General features: G+C 29.4%; 1 protein-coding gene across 1 annotated transcript in view; it reads left to right on the top strand.

The window, feature by feature from the left end:
• Positions 1–1,340: 1,340 nt before the first annotated feature.
• LOC108911097 overlaps positions 1,341–18,520 on the top strand; it is a 114,677-nt gene continuing 97,497 nt past the window's right edge. Inside the window, exon 1 of the mRNA XM_018715932.2 lies at positions 1,341–1,514. Coding sequence (XP_018571448.1) covers positions 1,449–1,514 — 66 coding nt within the window. The 5' untranslated portion in view covers positions 1,341–1,448. The remainder of the gene's footprint in view (positions 1,515–18,520) is intronic.

An 18,520-nucleotide genomic window follows, 5' to 3' on the forward strand; every position in this document is an offset into this window, starting at 1 on the left:
ACAACGTTTTTGCAAAATAAAAAAAGGAAATAAAAAACATAAAACATTCCATATCTCCGCAACCGTTACTTTGCGGACCCATGTTTATTGAGACTTTTCTGCTTATTTTGGTTCATACTATTACCTCCTTAAATATTTTACACTCTTTTTTAACACCCTGTATATGAAGGGTGTCCAACAGATTCTAGCCAACCAGTGGGAGGTTCTTCAGTTAAGGTAAATATATTTTGAATATAAAGATAGTTTGTCTTTTTATTGTTTTTAGATAGTTATAGAAATTACTTTAAGAAATAATATATGTTCATGTAAAAGCTCTACATCATCTCACCTTACTATTTTTACTCATTCTTAATTTTATAGAACACGATTTCCAAACTGTAAATACTTCTCTGTACTGATACTGATTCTGTCTTATCGGCATAGGAAATGTAGACTAAAGGATAAACGACCGAGAAGCAGTTTATGACTAAATGACGTCACAATGCTTTCTCGATCACGTGACAAAATTTAAATTTTTAAATACTTTTAAACATAATTTGCAATATTAAAGAAGTTAATTTTTTCACAATTATAGACAAATTATATAGTCCTAAAAAGAGTTACCATTTCGTGGGAGTTATGAATAGTAACGTATTCCTATTTACATACTGATATTAGTTAATGCGCTTTGTTTGCATTAACATTAAAAAATAACATGACACAGTCATACAACAGTTTCGTTATCTGTCATTCTGTTAGTTACAACAGTAATAAGCGCGCTGATACAACTGACTTGAGGCGCTGTCCAATGACGGCGTAGACAAGTTTAAATGAAGTTTAAAAAACTCTAGTATTTATTTGATTAAAAGAAAATAACTTTAAGTTAGGCCCTGTATAGGGGAAAAATAGGTTCTACTTCTATGAATTTCAATAGTGTTGATTATATCGTGTGTTATATTTCAAAGAATCATCGATATACGTACAACAATTTCTAATATCTAAACGTTGTTTCAAAATTTGTCAAAATTGTTAGCGGAGATCGCACCGTCGCGTCATCGCTATCGCCAAAAAACTAAACAATTTCCGCGGGCGCTATTGCGACTCGGTACCGTCACTCGGGCAAGGCACGGTAATGTGTAGGCAAATACTGTAAAAATAATTCATTGGCCTTTAATTCCTTGGACGGGGCAAGCGAATCTTCTTGGTCAAAGCACCAGAACTACGGGATAACATTCGCATCCTCGCATCTGGGTCGTAGGAGTGTTGGTTGGCAGCACGAGATACCGCGGCTCCCTTCTCCGTGCAGCCTTGTGACCTGGTGACCCGGCTTACTCCTGGCGCGGCGCGTCTTCGGCCGACAGTTAGCAGCATCCAACGGCCCGCGCGAGTGCACATCTCGGTGCAGTGCTTCCTGTCGTCGAAGGATTTTTTTTCAGTGGTGCCGAAACGGTAACTTCCCGTTCGTCACGATGCTTTGGATTTTCCTCTCTGGATTGCTAACGGGATTGGCGTTGGAACCGTGCGGCGCGCAACAGGTTTGCATTTTTACTGTTCTTTGGAATGCTAGAATTAATTGTTTTCAAATGCCGGCGAGTATGGGATTGCTGTAACAGAAACCGAGCGTTTTACTAATTTTAAATGTGTCACGGTGGTACATTAAGTTTAAAAAAAGTTTCAATTTTATTTCTGACGGTGATGCACACGTTTGTTTTTGACAGATTTCCACATTTCACGATAAAAAATCTTTAGTGAAAACAGAGCAACCTTGTACTATTACGCGATATTTGAGATTTTTAAGAAATAAACATTTTGAAACTGTTTAAACTACCATTTAAAGGTAATTCGTTTATCGTTTGTTATAATTTATTTGTGTCAAACATGAAAAAGTAGTTTGGTTTTCCAAATTTAAGAATATTTTCTTTTGCCTTTGTAGTCTTCGTTTTGAGTTGGTTTTGCAACTTAAAAAAAATTGTACTTATCTCTAAATATTTTCTCAATAAATGAAAATATTGAAAAGAAATTTTCTGTGCACAATAGATGTAATAAAATCGCCTGCTCGTTATAGTTTCTTTAAAAATTAAGATAGCTACGCCACTGGAGAAAATATTTTTGAAATACAAATCTTATTTTCAACGAAAATAATTTATTTTTGCTAGCTTTACTGTTTTGGCACAAATTGCAATTCTTAAAGATGACACTTTTAGATAAATATAGATATTTATTTAGATTACTTTGCATAATATATTCAAATTGTAGCCTCTGTGTTTTAATACTCTTCTTCGCACATATCTTTATCCTCTGAATATTCTTGTATTCTGATAAATCTGATACCTTTTTCTGCAAACTTTAACACCATGTATCTCACAATTTGTTTATAAAACAAAATATTTTTAAATTTGGTAGAAAAAAACCTAGCCTTCAGTTTAGATATGTTGTTACGAAACACTCTGTATAATTCTAAATTTATCTAAACGTATCTTCTTCACATATTGCTAATTTGAATGAACCCGATAAAAGCTATACAAAAAGACAAAAAAAATTATTTATTTTTTTAGTCGAATTATAATTTTGTAAGTAAATATAACCAACTTACATTATATCTACGCCACTGATTTGGACTGAGATTTAATTTTCACTTGAATTCTATTCTGTTCATGTATCTAAGATATGACAATAAAATAAGTTTTATTTTTTAGCTATGCTAAAGTTTCGATTTATTTCAGACTTTCTTCAGGGCTATAAATGAAAATTGTATGATATAAGAATGATTCACAAAAAGTATTTAAAAACATGTTACATATTTAACTGCGTCAGTTGAGCAAACAATAAAAAATACTGATATAATAAATAAATACTAAAAATTTGTACACACCCAAATGATAATAATATTAAATAGAGAAACATGAGTATTATATCTTCTAAACTTTCCCATTATTTGGAAACTGTATACAGGGCGTTTTATAGCAGGAAGTAAAAAATTAGGAATCTGCTTCAGAATCCAATTTTAAGGAAAAAGAGTTAATCTTTCAGATATTAAGCCATTAAATTTTACAAAAATAACAGTAGGTTATGTAAACAAGATCATTTAAGCTATGTAAAATAATGTGTTCTCTTTTTTATAACCTTTACTCTGATTAAATAATGTTGCATGACCTACTTTTTGCAAAATTTATCTTTGAAAGCTGTCAATCTTTCTGTGGGAAAGACGAAACCCGACTGGCAATTTTTGCTTAAAATTAAATCTCCTTTTATAAACCACCCTGTATATTATCGATTATTGCAAATGTTGTTTATTTTTTAGACAGTTAAGCCACTAGCCATTGTAGAAACGTCCTTTTGGATTAATTAATTGAAATCGACAGATATTGATATATTTTATTTTTATTACAACCTTCATATTTACGTGATTTTACTCAAATGTCAGATTAAAGATATTTATCTAAGCTCACTACTAGTATGTCTGGGATTAAAATTATTTCAAAAATCGGTAGGTATATTTTCTAATAGAATAAATTATTTGAAACCGTTCGCGGTCTTTACCCACAAATAAATCTGTGAAACATGTAATAATTTTATTTTATTATTTAAATATTCTGCAGTATTTTAAATGTTATTTTATGATACAATTAACACATAAATTATTTTATATTAACTATTAATCTTAAGGAAGAAAATAATTGCGAACGTTACTCTACCATTTCAAATGTTTTTTTTAAATATCAAGGAGGTATGGGTGCTGAAACGATAGGTATCCTACTATTAAAAAAAATGACAAAACGGTGATATTTGTCTTTTTCTTTCAAGATTATTTTATTTTCTTATTGTTATTTATGAGTTTATGATAGCGTAATTCAACAATATTTTACTTTGTATAGTATGTGTATTTATATTTTTTCCATAATGAGGGTATATGAGGGAATTTTTATTGCTTATTTATGCTCAAAAATTAAAATAACTTTCAAAAATTTATTTTTATTTGTTTATGAAAAAAAATTATAATAATAGGAAATAAAAATATACGTACTGGATATCATCTACGCCTATTATAGTCACCTTGAATTCATATTGACTTTAAGTATTATTATGACTGCTATAAGAGTATGTCCAATAATTTTAAATCTTTCTATCTTAAATTAGAGGCAAATAAATATTAATGATTAAAGTTCTGGGATTATAAATAATACCTAAGTATAACCTCTCTAACAATTTGATAACTTGAATATTTTATTAAATTTTATAAATATGCATATAAATGGTTAAAATTTATTTGGATTCCACTCTTCTAAATTTACTTGAGTGTTTTCATTAGATTTATTAAATAAATAATAATTTAAATATTCAATTTGAAATTATTTGTTAGTTGAAAGCCATGGTAGTCGTTTTTGCACACTTCATGTTTAAAAATGTTAATGTGATTAACATTTTTCTGTTATGACAAAGTTATTTAAATAAAAGTATCCACAATTTGCATTTCTGTTAGTATTAAAATAACTGTAAGTTTTTTTTACAATATGACTGTTGTTGTTAACGGGAATGGTCTACAATGTTTTGCGATAGAAAATGTTATTTAAAAATTCCCGCAACGTACAATTTACCGTTTAACATTGTGTAACGAACATTAAATAATAAGCTAATTATTGTACTCGTTTTAATGTCATGTGCCTAGAGTTCTACTTGATAATTGTGTGCTCGTCTTTAAACAGTTCTTTCTTACAGTTTAAATTTACACTAGGTTATTATCTAATAATGATTTATTTTTATTTTGTGTTAAATATCATGATCTAATTTTCAAATAATTAGAAATATGTAATTTTCCTTATTATAGAGATAATTTATCAAAGTTTTACGGTCTATGTCTGTCTAAATTATGTTCCTGTAATTTATTACCAATTACCTTTTTCCAATAATTAAATTTTCAAAGATATTATCTGTAGATACATTGTGTTATAATTTTATTAAGGAAATCAGATGAGGAAATGATACGTTGAACTATTTTACGATATTATCTTAGAATATTCTGTTTTATAATTTAACTTATTCCTCTTGAAAATTACGGAAGGTTCTTAGTTTCTATTCTCAATTTAATTAAAAGAAAATGGTAATTTTAGTTTAAATTTTGCGTTTTCTTTAAAATTTACATTGTAACATCTTAAGCTTTATTTTTTTTGTTTTTCTTGTGTTCCGTATTTGATACCTTAAAAACGCCCTCCCTATTACTTGTATTTTACCGTTCATTTGGTGAACATATAAATTTCTATCTTTGAATTTGTTATTTAAGATAAGTTAATAGTAAATACTGTTATTCTAAAAATGATAATGGCATTGTATGATATACAGTGTGTACAGATTAAATCCGGAACACCATTGTAGAATTTTACAAGATGGGGCAATTTTTTTCGGAGTATGGAGTTCATAGACACACGTATGGGACATATTGGTAAGGAGATAATGTTTTCTCGTGGCATGCTAAGATTTTTTTAATAATCATGTTTTTGGAAAATCGTATTCGGGATTTTTTTATTAGAAACACTGCGTTATTCAGCACCATTTAAAATTCAAATTCCTAAAATTTCATTAATTTATGTAGTTACATATTTTTTTTATAGAGCCTCAAAGTTCCAAAAACTGAAAATTCTTATTTTAGTTTGAAAATATAGGGGGCTTTTAAAAATGAGTAAAAATAGTAAATTACAATTTAAAAAGGTTGAAATATCATGTTAAGAAAGAAAAAACAATATCAGTACCATTACATTTTAAAATTAGGTAATTTCTCTAAAGACATAATTTTTATAACTCGGAAAGAAATTTATTTTTTCTTGTTTCATCAGGGTTGTTGTGAAAAACAAATAATATTGTGAAATGGTAAATCATGACATCTATTAGCACGCTTTAATTACGGCTTTGTTTTGTGAGAAATATTTTGCTAGAAAAATAAAAATAGACTTGAGTATTAACGAAAAAGTGCAAATAATTCGACTAACAAGTAGAAATGATCGAAGTTATAGAGATGTAGTTATACTTTTTAATGCTGAACATCCAAACCGACGAATATCAATTTCTACTGTATCACGAATAAATCGTATATTTGATCTCAGTGGTAAATCTTCTAATTTGTAGAATTTTTTAACCAGTTCAAATTTTCTTTAGGTAATATTTCATGAACGGTAAAAAGAGGTTCAGGACATCGAGCAAATGAAAAGGGGCACACTATAATTAAATATTTCCGAAATAATCCTACAAATAGTTTATCTGATGCAGGTCGAGATTTACCCAATATGAGTAAGATGACAGTTTGAAATCATTAAAAAAAAGAAATATTAGGCCATTTAAAGTCAAATACCTGCACACGTTAGAAGCAGGTGATGCAGAGAGAAGGTTGGAGTTCTGTCTCTGGGCACAAGGAAACTATTTGCAAGATCCAATTTTTTTAAAAAACATCATTTACATGGAAGGAAGCTACATTTTCTACTAACAGGATAGTAAGTTCATAAAATATTCGTTATTGATCGTCTGAAAACCCCCTTTATGTAATTAACTACAAGCGTCAGTACTAACAGAAAATTTATGTTCTTTGTGGCATTTTTGGTCAAAGATTATACGGCCATGGAAATTGAAATGGAAATATTTTTTACACATTTCTGCGAACTGAATTTTATGTCTTATGATTCATTTGATGATGTTCCTTTGCTTGAACGGCAAAATTCCATTCTACAGCTCGATGGTGCCCCTATCCACTGCACCAGACCTGTGACAGAATGGCTTCAAACACACTTTCCTAACAGATGGATAGGCAGGCTCTAGTTTAATTAACTGGCCACCAAGAACACCTGATCTTACACCAGCAGATTTTTTTCTATGGGGACATTTGAAAAACATTGTGTATAGGAATCGATCACGTAATCTTCAACAACTGTGTGCTCGAATTAGGGAAACTTGTAATCAGATTAACGAAGAAACGTTATTAAACGTATCTAAATAAAATAAAAAAAGAATTGAAAAATGTATAGAACTAGAAGGTGGTTTAATTGAAAAAGGAAACATTTGAATTTTTAATAGCATAATTTTGAATTTGAATATGAATTTAGAATATTTTGGTGTTTCTTTCCAATTTTGTTTTCCTTGACTGGGATTAATTTGTGCAAGCACTGTTAACTTGTTAATGGTAGTTTGTATTGTTTTTTCTTTCTTAACATGATATTTTAACCCTTTTAAATTGCATTTTATTAGTTTTACTCATTTCTAAAAGCCCCCTATATTTTCAAACAATAATAAGGATTATCAGTTTTTGCGACTTTGAGGCTCTATAAAAAAACATGCAACGACATAAATTAATGAAATTTTGGGGTATTTGGATTTTAAATGGTTTTACTGAATAACGCAGTGTTGTCAAATTTCTAATAAAAAAATCCCTAGTATTAGGGAATATTATTGCTATCTCCTTAGCAATATGTCCCATACGTGTGTCTATGAACTCCCTACTTTTAAATTGTAATTTACTGTTTTTACTCATTTTTAAAAGCCCCCTATATTTTAAAACTAAAATAAGAATTTTCAGTTTTTGGAACTTTGAGGCTCTATAAAAAAAATATGCAACTACATAAATTAATGAAATTTTGGGAATTTGAATTTTAAATTGTGCTGAATAACTCAGTGTTTCTAATAAAAAAATCCCTAATACGATTTTCCAAAAACATCATTATTAAAAAAATCATAGCATGCCACGAGAAAACATTATCTCATTAGCAATATGTCCCATACGTGTGTCTATGAACTCCATACTCTGAACAAAATTGACATTAAAATCGCCCCACCCTGTAAAATTCTACACTGGTGTTCCGGATTAAATCTGTGTACACTGCAGATTTATCAAACCTTTTGTATTATACATATATTGCATTCCTGTCAAAATAATAATATATGATTAACAGAAATATTATTCTACACCTACAAAATGCTTAATATTCTTAGTGTGCGTTCCAGTATATCAATTTTGTGGTCTAAAAGTAAGAGGACGGGTACGGTAAAGTTGTGTATGCAGTGGAAATTTTAAATTATTCGTAAAAGTTATGAAAATGAAACAAGGTAATATGAATTTTTCATTCGGTCAAAATGTCATATTAATTATTATTAAGATTCTTTAGCATTACTGGTAAATACGGGACATTTCAAAGCATATTAATTAAGTTGCTACTTTAATAATATTTTAGACTTTAATATCTTCGTTAATTTGAAATAGCTGGTTTATCGCTGAGGAAAAATCACGGGTTGTTAATAGCTATTTTTTTTTATTTTATTGCTTGAAGTTTACCTTGATAGGATACTACTAGGTACTATGAAGAATATATATTACATATATTAAATAAAAATTGTTTATATGCTTTTAAAAGTAATAATCGTAATAATCATATTTTCTCAGATAAATAAATTATAATTTTTCATTAAATATACTTTTTATATTATGGCAAAAATTCTTGGGTGTTTGACAAATATACAATGCACAGTTTCTATAATTTGAACTTTGAAACTTAAAATATGTGAAAATCTTAGAACTTCTTATAAACGTAGAAAGCAAATAAAATGTTTGCCAAAAAGAAAACGTGATTTCAAAAATATTTTAATGTTTGTCTGTTTTCGTAAATTTTAAATTTTTTTCGTTGGTCCAAACCTGAAAAAAATTCTGAAAACATTTACAGTTCTAGTATATACCAGCCGTTATTAACAATGAGTACCCGGCTAATATCATCTTTTTTCTAGTCCAAATAAATAAAGAGTAACAATTACGAAAGTGGCAGTTATGACAGTTTATTAAATGGTATTATATTAAGTTTAGGTTAGGTTAAGTTAGATTAGGTTAGTTTGGGTTAATTTGCACCTATTTGTTTTATACTTTTGGGTCAACTTCCGCTGAAATGTTCCACTGCTTCTGAGTTATTCGGAAAAAGATCTCATAATAGCCAACCTAAATCCAAAATTAAGTGGCCTGCAAAATTATTTCGGAATTAAGTACCTCGATTTGCCCATTTCGCTAAATGACCGATTTCATGTTAGAGCAGGAACATATCTAAAAGCAGAAATGCGAATATACATGATGATTAACAAATTATCCAAAGAGTAATAAGAATATATACAGCACAAAATCGATACTTAACTGGGCGTTTGTACCGCAGGTTGCCTGACTCAAAAACCTGGAACTTATGTGATTTGGATTTGGGATTATTTTTTAAAATTATTTTGTAGTTTAGTTTTGTTAATTTAGTGTAGGTAGCTTATTTTTATTTTTTTTTAAAGCAAAATGTCGACCATTTTTTATAACATAATAGGTATGTGAACTTTTGTAACATTAAAGTAGAGGACAATTTCAATTTAAATACAAACTTTGGGTGCGTAAATTCCTTAGAAAAAATAAGTGCGGCATGGCAGCATTTTTTAGTTAATGAGCTACATTTTATTGTTTCCATTTTTTTAAATCAATAGACAGGAAATTTATAAATCTTTTCTTGAAGAAAATATTTATTTAGTAAAGTTAAATTCTGGAAGCCACTGTTTGTAAATTATCCTGTTTTAAAGTTACAAACGAAATTAGCATTATTTAGTAAATTTCTTGTAGTGTTATTAAATTTGAAAATAGAATTTACTTTAAATCTGCCCTTTTTGTAGATATTTTGTAAATATTTCCCAATTTTTTTAAAAACTGCCGCTGGAGGCTAGTTGAAATTGAAGAGGTTCTGATAGTCTTTTAGACAATGATTTCAAGCAGACTTAGCTTCTAAACTCATTTTGTGACGAAAAAAATTTGGATGAAGTTTGCGAAATAAAAAATGAAAAAAGTGTTACTAATTCTGAAATCTAGAATGGGTTGCATTAGATATATTTGATTTTTTTTTTTGGAAACAGTTGATAAATACAAACAGCAGTTTTTTTTATTGTAATCAAAAGCTACAGAAATATGAGGTTTGAAAAATAGAATATTAATATCAACCACAAAGAAAGAAAATTTAATTTTGAAAAAAAAATAAAGATAATATATCTGTCTATATTGTTTTATTTTGTTCCAATTTTTTAAGTCATGTATTTAGTAGACATTTCCTAAAAAGGGTATGACGCATATGCTTCATTATCGAAATATGAAAACTTTAATTTCAACTTGCTGCCACTGATACTATTAGTAATAGTGTAGTTTTAAATCACACAGTATAAATTGACCATTTTCATACAGAAACATAACCATAGAATCATGGATAAATTTATTTACTCATACATATATGAGCTTATATAATTATTTTTATTGATGCCGGCAACTCTTCAAGAAAACAAAATTGTATTAATTGTATTAAGTAACGTAACTTATTTTAAATCGGGAAGCGTTGAAGTATGGCCCATTCGTTTCCAAACACCTTGTATACGCCAATATAAGTATGTAATCTAGATTTATTTCTTTCTGCATACAAATGTATATGTATGTATTCATCGAACTTGAATTAAAGTGATTCCGTTTGGCTCCATTATGTTAAAAATATTGTAATATCTGCTTATACAAGTTTTTAAGTAATTTTTGGTGAAAACCACTTTATCTGTTGTCAGTTAGATTAGCATTCATTTCATCGGTCGATGACATAAACAGTTTACAGTTCAAAGACTTCTTGGTACAGTTAACTTGACTTTTGAAACATATTTATTTTTCAGAAATAATTATACATAATAGCAAACATGATAAAACTCGTTAGTATAAGCAATTAGGTAATATCTGTTGGAAATAGCCATGTTGAAAATAAATGACATCGGAAAACCAAAAATTGTAAAGTGAATAGAAAACACATTAAATGTCAAAGTGGTTTATTGAGGTGCTAAACTTTTTTTTTAATAAGGCAACTTCAGTGTCAAACCAATTTTTTAAAATAATTGTTTACAATTTCTTTGCTCAAAAATCTTTCATACGAAGCAAATTTTCCTATTGGAAAAATACGAGAAAATACATTATATTTAATGTATTTTCTCGTGTCATTTGGATCGTGGCGTAATAAAATTAACAATTCTTTGGGAGATAAATGTGATATTTTCTCATAAAACTAGTGCGTGATACATAGATCAAACCTACTCTTGCATAATATGTGTGTATTGTTCTACACAGATACATGTTTCATTAAAGATACTATACATATTTATCCTACATTAAAATCTGCTCCCTAAGTAAAATTATATACCACCGTAAATGAGCAAGATTCCCAAACTTTCTATATTTGACGCTAATTTAACTACGATTAAAAAATTATATATCATATACAATAACAGAAAAAAGTTGGATTTACTCATTGCTACTTTATGCCCATTTTGAATATTCAATTGATATTCTAAATGAAAAAAGATTAGATCTTATGTTCGATTAACTGTAAAATTAATTTGTTAAATAAATATTTCTTATTAAATTTAAACATATAAATGTCAGACAATATAGAACATAAAATAATTTAAGGTTTATTCCTTACTTCTTCTTTGTATCTACTTCTGTTAAGATTTCAGAAAGATGTCATATGTCAGATGTCAAATTTCATTTGGATATGAGATATTCCATTTTGCTACTTGAAATCGTTGTCACAGCGAAAGTCTTGTAAAAAAATACAGCAGTCAGTCGCCAGCTGGTGAAACAGAATATCGTGTTTTAACGTAATCTTGATCTTGTTTTAATTTTACCGAAATTTCACGAAGGAAATAAAATTACTGTTACAAACAAAATTAACGGTCAGGTGGCTTGTAATTTTTTATGAAAGCTTTGTATAATATAAACCAAGTTACTTTTAAGATACGTTCTATGCAGATACTTATGCAGTTTAAATATTTTTAAATTCCCTCACTGAATCCACTTCTATAAAATGTCGTCTAGTAACCTTTTACAGTTACCACTAATAGAGAGAAACATTAGACTTAAATTTATTTCGGACATAATTAATAATGAATGTATAAATCATAAGAGCAATAAAATAATTGGTTGACCGTGAACAAAAATTACGTGTTTAATTATTCCACTTTTTAAATGCGTTTAATAATATGTACATCCCCACGGCAAAAATTAAATTCAGTGTGTGATTGACTAAACTACCATACACGTACGTTTGGGGTCGTTGAATCCGAATCCGGTGTCCGTTTGACGAGGTTTTTATTTTATGAAAATGACTTTTAAAGAAAGAAAACTAAACATTTACGGGTCTATTTTGCTTCTAAGGCGAAAATGCTATAATATTCGTGTTTAGCTACCCCAGATTAAGTACAAAAATATAATAAAAATTGAAATAGTTATTTGAAAAAAACACACCCAAAAAAAGTGCAACTTTTTCAGCCATTTTTTGATTTTGAAAATTAATAAAATCGTGAACATTTTTTAACAGCATGATAATATAACTCTTTACGAAGAAAATAAACCCAAAATCGTTACTGTAGGGCTATCCGCTGAGAAGATCTAGCCAATTTTCGAGAGCGCCTTTTCAATATATCGAAAAATAATTAATATTTTAAAATTTTTCAAAAATGTACTTTTTTGGCTTGTCGCGGGCTATGCTTGCAGTAAATAGCAAATATGGGCACGTAAATGTAAACGAGTTATAGAAGAAGAGAAAATAGAAGATTTTTAACGGTTTTTTCGATATATCTCGAAAAGTAACAAATCAATTGATACTTTCAAAAAATCAGTCGATAGATCTTTTTAAAACCTACAACTTTCTCATTTAAAATTTTTCAATCCGTGCTATATTTTTTTAGTTATTTTAGAAAAACCGTTTTCTCAACTTTGCGATTTTTTTTAACCATGTTCGCCATATTGGATCGAGTTTAAAGAACAAGAAACTCAGTATAAAATTTAATTTTCTATACGGTCATATTTTTTTTGTCCAGGTAATAATTTCTGCAAATTTAACATTAATCCGTGACAGAATGCTTGGACTAAGTACCAAATATGAAGTTTAGCCATCTGCATCATTTTCACAATTGTTCAAAAACCTTAATTGCAGAACGGTTGAGTGTTACGCAGAAACATCCGAGTCGATCACGCCAAGGAATATTTTTGTAAAGCTTGGTTCACTGCTCAACAAAAATAGAAAAATTAAAAAACATTAACTGAATCTCTCATTATGTTAAAAAAGTTAATATCTCGGAAGCCAAGCTCTATTTTAAAATGTATGGCTTGGTTTACAAGAGTGAAAAAGATGAGATGTGGCAATACGCACCAGAAGTAGAAAGGAGTTAGAAGAATTAGAAAAACAGGCACTAATAATAGGTTTACAAATAAATCAGGATAAGATGAAATATATGTAATGGACAGACGAAGATTATAATCAAATAGCTGAGCATAACAAACGAGAACGGCAAAACATATGTATTTGAGGTAGTATTTCACATATTTAGGGGTGCAATGTAGTAGGAAACCTGACATAGGAGGAAAATTCAACAAAGAATTAAGGCTGGGAATAGGTGTTTACAAGCCTTAAAAGGATTTATTAAAAATGCAAATGTATCAAGAAGATTTAAAGTAAAAGTCAATAATGTATATAACAGTAATTCGGCCAATAGTAATATTTACTAGTGTGGTATGGGTCCCTGGAATAACGGAATAAACAATGTTAAGAGTGCTGGAAAGGAAAATACTTTGAAAAGTATATGGCTGCAAGCAGATACAAGGAGAGTAGTAACGTAAGTAATAACGAGCTCATGGAGCTATATAAAGAACTGGATATTGCAGGAGCAGTGAAACGTCACCAGATTAAGATCGCTAAGACACGTTACCAGAATGCATGAAGACAGAATACCGAGAATGATACTAGAATCTAGTACAGGAGGAAAGAAGAGACGTGGAAGACCTAAAGTGTGGTGGATATTGAAGAATTGAATTGGAAAGAAAAAGCGTGTGATAAAAGACGTCGAAAAAAAAAGTAAATAAAGCCATGGGTCTTCTCGGCCTGAAGAGCTGATATTATAATTCTGATGTCCCGTATTTTGGAATTATGATGGCTAAGATTTGGCCTTTTAAAAATTGCCGTCTGAGCCATCAGCTGCACTGTTTCCCTCCTTCCGCCGACCCTGAGGTTTGTGTCCCATTTTATTGGATAATAATAGCAATTAAAAGTAAAAATTTCTTTGTGAAAAAATTAATTTAAAAATTTAAAAACGTCAGACATACCTATTAAAAGATCTATGTAGGTACTTCAAATAAACCTTGTGGTAGAGAATATATTGACATTGTCTTTAGGAACATTCTTGTCAGTAGCATTATCTCTCGATAAATAAACAAATGCGAGTTATTCTGACCTTCGATTTAATTCAACAATTTTTTTGTCTTCTAAAAAGTGCAGACCGCGTGATCAAAATACCAGAACTAATTCGTAAACATAACTTACTCACTGGCATTTATATGAGAAGTAATGTACGAATATTAATTAACGTTTACATAAAGCACATGTACTGTCTATTTACCTTTGAAATGTTTATATAGGCTGCTTGCAGACTTAGAGAATTCTTAATCAAGGTGGAACGCATTAATATAAGCATTTTCAATCATTATTGAAATACAAAACGGTGCTATTTTTTATGCATAATATGGGTATCAAATGAAAGAGTTTGCTGAGAAGAATACGAAAATAAAATGATGTCACTCAAATCTTGTCTTTAAAACATTTTTTTATACATGAACTTATTTTTATTTTACTCACAGACCTTAGCAATATGGTTCGCCAGATTGTGGTTGTTTACTATCACACGTCAGTGAAAAAGATTTTTTAGAGTTGCTGAAATGACATGTATCAAGTGAAATATAGGCCACAGACATCAATTTTACTCGATTTTCAGTTAAAAAAGTCATTTAGAGTCTTTGCATATTTTTGGGTGGTTATTTTTATTCGCATTGGTGCGACACTTCACACTAACATATTTTACTGCAGATATGTTGTTTTATCAAACCTCATTTTTCACTGTATAAAAGTAATTTCAACCGAAAGTTAGTATTAAAAAAGTTTTATCTTGGTAATTTAAGATCATTTAATTAAATAGCCGCTTCCAAGTTATGTCTAGATGTCTAAGGATGTTGAAAATATCTCAGTTTATGCAATAGAAAAAAGAGTTGATTGCTCGATGACGATATATACTTATCTCATAGCGTTTGAAATGTATCACCAAGTTTGTAAATGGAAGATGCTAATGTGTACACATTTTCTCCCAAATGAAACTAATGATCAGTTGTTATTATTGACATTTTCGATTCATAAATATTTACATTATTCAAAGATCAGTGAATTTCTCAGAATCAGAATAATCTAAACATTCCCATACAACTTCTGTGTAGGCATATTCTAATTTGTAGTTTATGAAAAGTAATCGTGAATGTATTTGAAGGAATGTAGATGTATTCAATGCAGCTTGAATTTTATATTATTTTTTCTATTATAAAATAAGAATCAGATAGAATTTCATAAGAAAACACATGTAACTTTTAATCTTAAAGGACAACCAGTTCATATACTTATTTAACAATCTCTATAAAGTAAACAGCCGATATATAGAAGATAAATAGAATATATTTTGAATGGAAATTAAATTTAATTTCGTCACCAGGGGCGTGCTTAAGGGAACTGATGTACATATTAAGTATTTAGGGAAAAATATTTCGCACTGCTATATTTGACGCCTGGTTAAAGAGAAAACTTTCTTAATAGTCTCTACGTTTTAGATAAGTATGAGTTTATTCCAATATGGATACCTCAAAATCCTGTCTACACCAGGTTTATTGAAAAAGAAGCTATCGAAGTTATCTTAAAAAAATAAAATCAATTTTTTTGAAACCTCAGAAGCCTTTTCAGAAGCAGTATTAAAGGAACTAAATGAATTTATTCTCATCTAAGGACTACCCTTGAAGTACGGTCCATTCTTTTCCTGACACCCTGTATAATAAGTCGAAAAATCAGTGACATAGGTACTTGCATATTTTTGTTATATACTGCTAGAGGCTCGACTAAAATCTAGTTTTGACCAAAACATTCATAAGACTTTTCTGATGAAATTTTAAGAAAACTAAAAAATCAATCTGTTCAATGTTTATGAGACATGACGAAAAAAACGAATAAAAAATATTTAGCACACTACTGTATTTCAGAAATCGGATTTGTATGAAGAAGCATAAAAAATAAAAACACAAATAATCCAACTTTATAGTATCAATTATTTATTTACTTAACATGTTTCAACCATTGAAATATTTTTGAAAATTTTTTGTAGTTGTAGATATATTTGGTCGGTCTGGTCACCTTGATTTCAGTGGTTAGCTGTTATAACTCAAAATGCCATAAAGAGTTCAATGCTCGGTGAGAAAAGATACTTACTTCATTTCGGGATTCTAAATAACAATCTCAACAACAAATTAGTTATACAAATCTATATAAAAATAAATGAATATATTCGAATAAAATTTAAGATTTATATATTTTATAAATAGTTTACGGTGATTTTTATTCCTTTACTAAATAATGTAGGTACAGGGCGATTCAATATATTTTGACCCCCTTTTAACATTTTTGTTTTAAGAGTTATAAAAAAATGTGAAATATAAAAGTTGCACGATTTTGTATGAATTTTTCGAAAATGATAGTAGAAAAACAAATGAAGTCCAAACAAAATGGCCGCGGATGTTAACTTTGCTCAGTTAAATGGAACACCCCGTATATTTTTACATATTTCGTAAGAACGTTTCCTGTAGAGCATAGCCATATAGGGTTTGTTGAGTCCATCTCTAACAATAAGCAAGATACTTTTAAAAAAACGCAAAGGTTTTTTATTAAGAAAATAATATCTACATCTTGTAATTGTTAAAGCCTTTTCAGGCATTTCTGCCTTTTTTGCAATTACGTAAGGATTTACAGATTTAGTTATAATCTATTTTGACAGATCGGACATTGATACGGTCCAAAATGCGTAGGTATAGGTAATGTAACGAAATCTCACTAATTAGGCCGTGAGAGGTCTAATTACTCATGGACATTATATGGTAGGTCGTGACAGTGACAGGTAGTAATGTCTTGACAACATTGTTATTGATTGACAGTATGTATTATTATTTAATTAGAATAGGTTACACAAAAGTAGAACATTATTTAGAATTAAAATAGAGTATGGAGAAGAATTTTGCTCTATTTTAATTCCTATAATATTTCAATTTTCTACTTCTGTGTAACCCATTTTAATTAAATAATAATACAAACTGTCAAAAAATAACAATAACAACGTTGTCATGACATTACCTGTCACTGTCACGGCCTACCATATAACATTGTCCATGAGTATTAGTATTAGTTACAATACCTATACGCATTTTGGACCATATCAATGTCCGATCTGTCAAAATATATTATAACTAAATTTGTAAATCCTTATGTAATTAGAAAAAGGTAGAAATGCCTGAAAAAGGTTTAACAATTACAAGGTCTTATTTTTTTAATAAAAACAACCTTCTTTTCGTTTTTTAATAGTATCTCACTTATTGTTAGCGATGGACCCAACAAACCCTACATGACTATGCTCGACAGGAACGCTCTATCCAAATATGTAAAAATATACAGGGTGTTCCATTTAACATAACAAAGTTAACATCCGCGGCCATTTTGTTTGGACTTCATTTGTTTTTCTGCTATTTTCGAAAAATTCATAAAAACTTTTATATTTCACATTTTTTTATAACTCTAAAAACAAAAAAGTTAACGGAGGGATCAACATATAGTGAATCACCCTGTACCGATTTTACTACTTTCAATAATTTGTAACTGGGCAACACAAGATGTCAATCAAGCAACTGGATAGATAGGTATATAATATTTATTACACCTATTCAAACAAATGAAAAGTATTATATCGATTTTTTTTTTAGAAAGGTAGATACCTACGACTAGATTTGAAATGATTATTTTAATAGTTGTTGAGTATCGACGTAGGCGTAGTACTGTTATTCATCATTCTTAAGAAAAAAATGTATAACTAACGTGCAGCATAGAAAATTCAATATAGCATAGTTATAGTGTCAGGCTCCTTAATAATTAATAAATAAACTGCTTTCTCGATTATGTACTGTTATTTTTATTTAAGAAAAAATGTTTAAGGAGCATAGGTTAAAAAAGGTATAGGTCATGAAGCTTACCAGCAATTATGCCATGCTTGGCCCTTTTTGCCTGCTAACTTACACTACCCTCCACCTTAACAATCACAAACATCCATGGTACGACAGGAAAATTCCTTCGAATTTTCCAGCCGCGTGCGGGATTCGAACCCACTACGGTTTTGCCGCGCAGCCCTGGCTCGCCTCTGTAGGCGCTATTTATACGTGTTTGGCAAATATTTGCCAATTGACTGGAGTCGATTTTATAATAAAAAGGATTCCCAAAGAGAACATGAACATTACAGTAACGATTATTGATAACTTAACCTTCAGCTGAAGAACTATTGAAATGTCCCGTCAATTGACGTTATTTTTAACTAGAATTTTAATATTATTTTAAGGTATTTCAGCAATAAAGTAAAA

This window comes from Anoplophora glabripennis, unplaced genomic scaffold, assembly GCF_000390285.2.
Source record: "Anoplophora glabripennis isolate ALB-LARVAE unplaced genomic scaffold, Agla_2.0 scaffold324, whole genome shotgun sequence".
NCBI classification, from domain to species: domain Eukaryota; kingdom Metazoa; phylum Arthropoda; class Insecta; order Coleoptera; family Cerambycidae; genus Anoplophora; species Anoplophora glabripennis.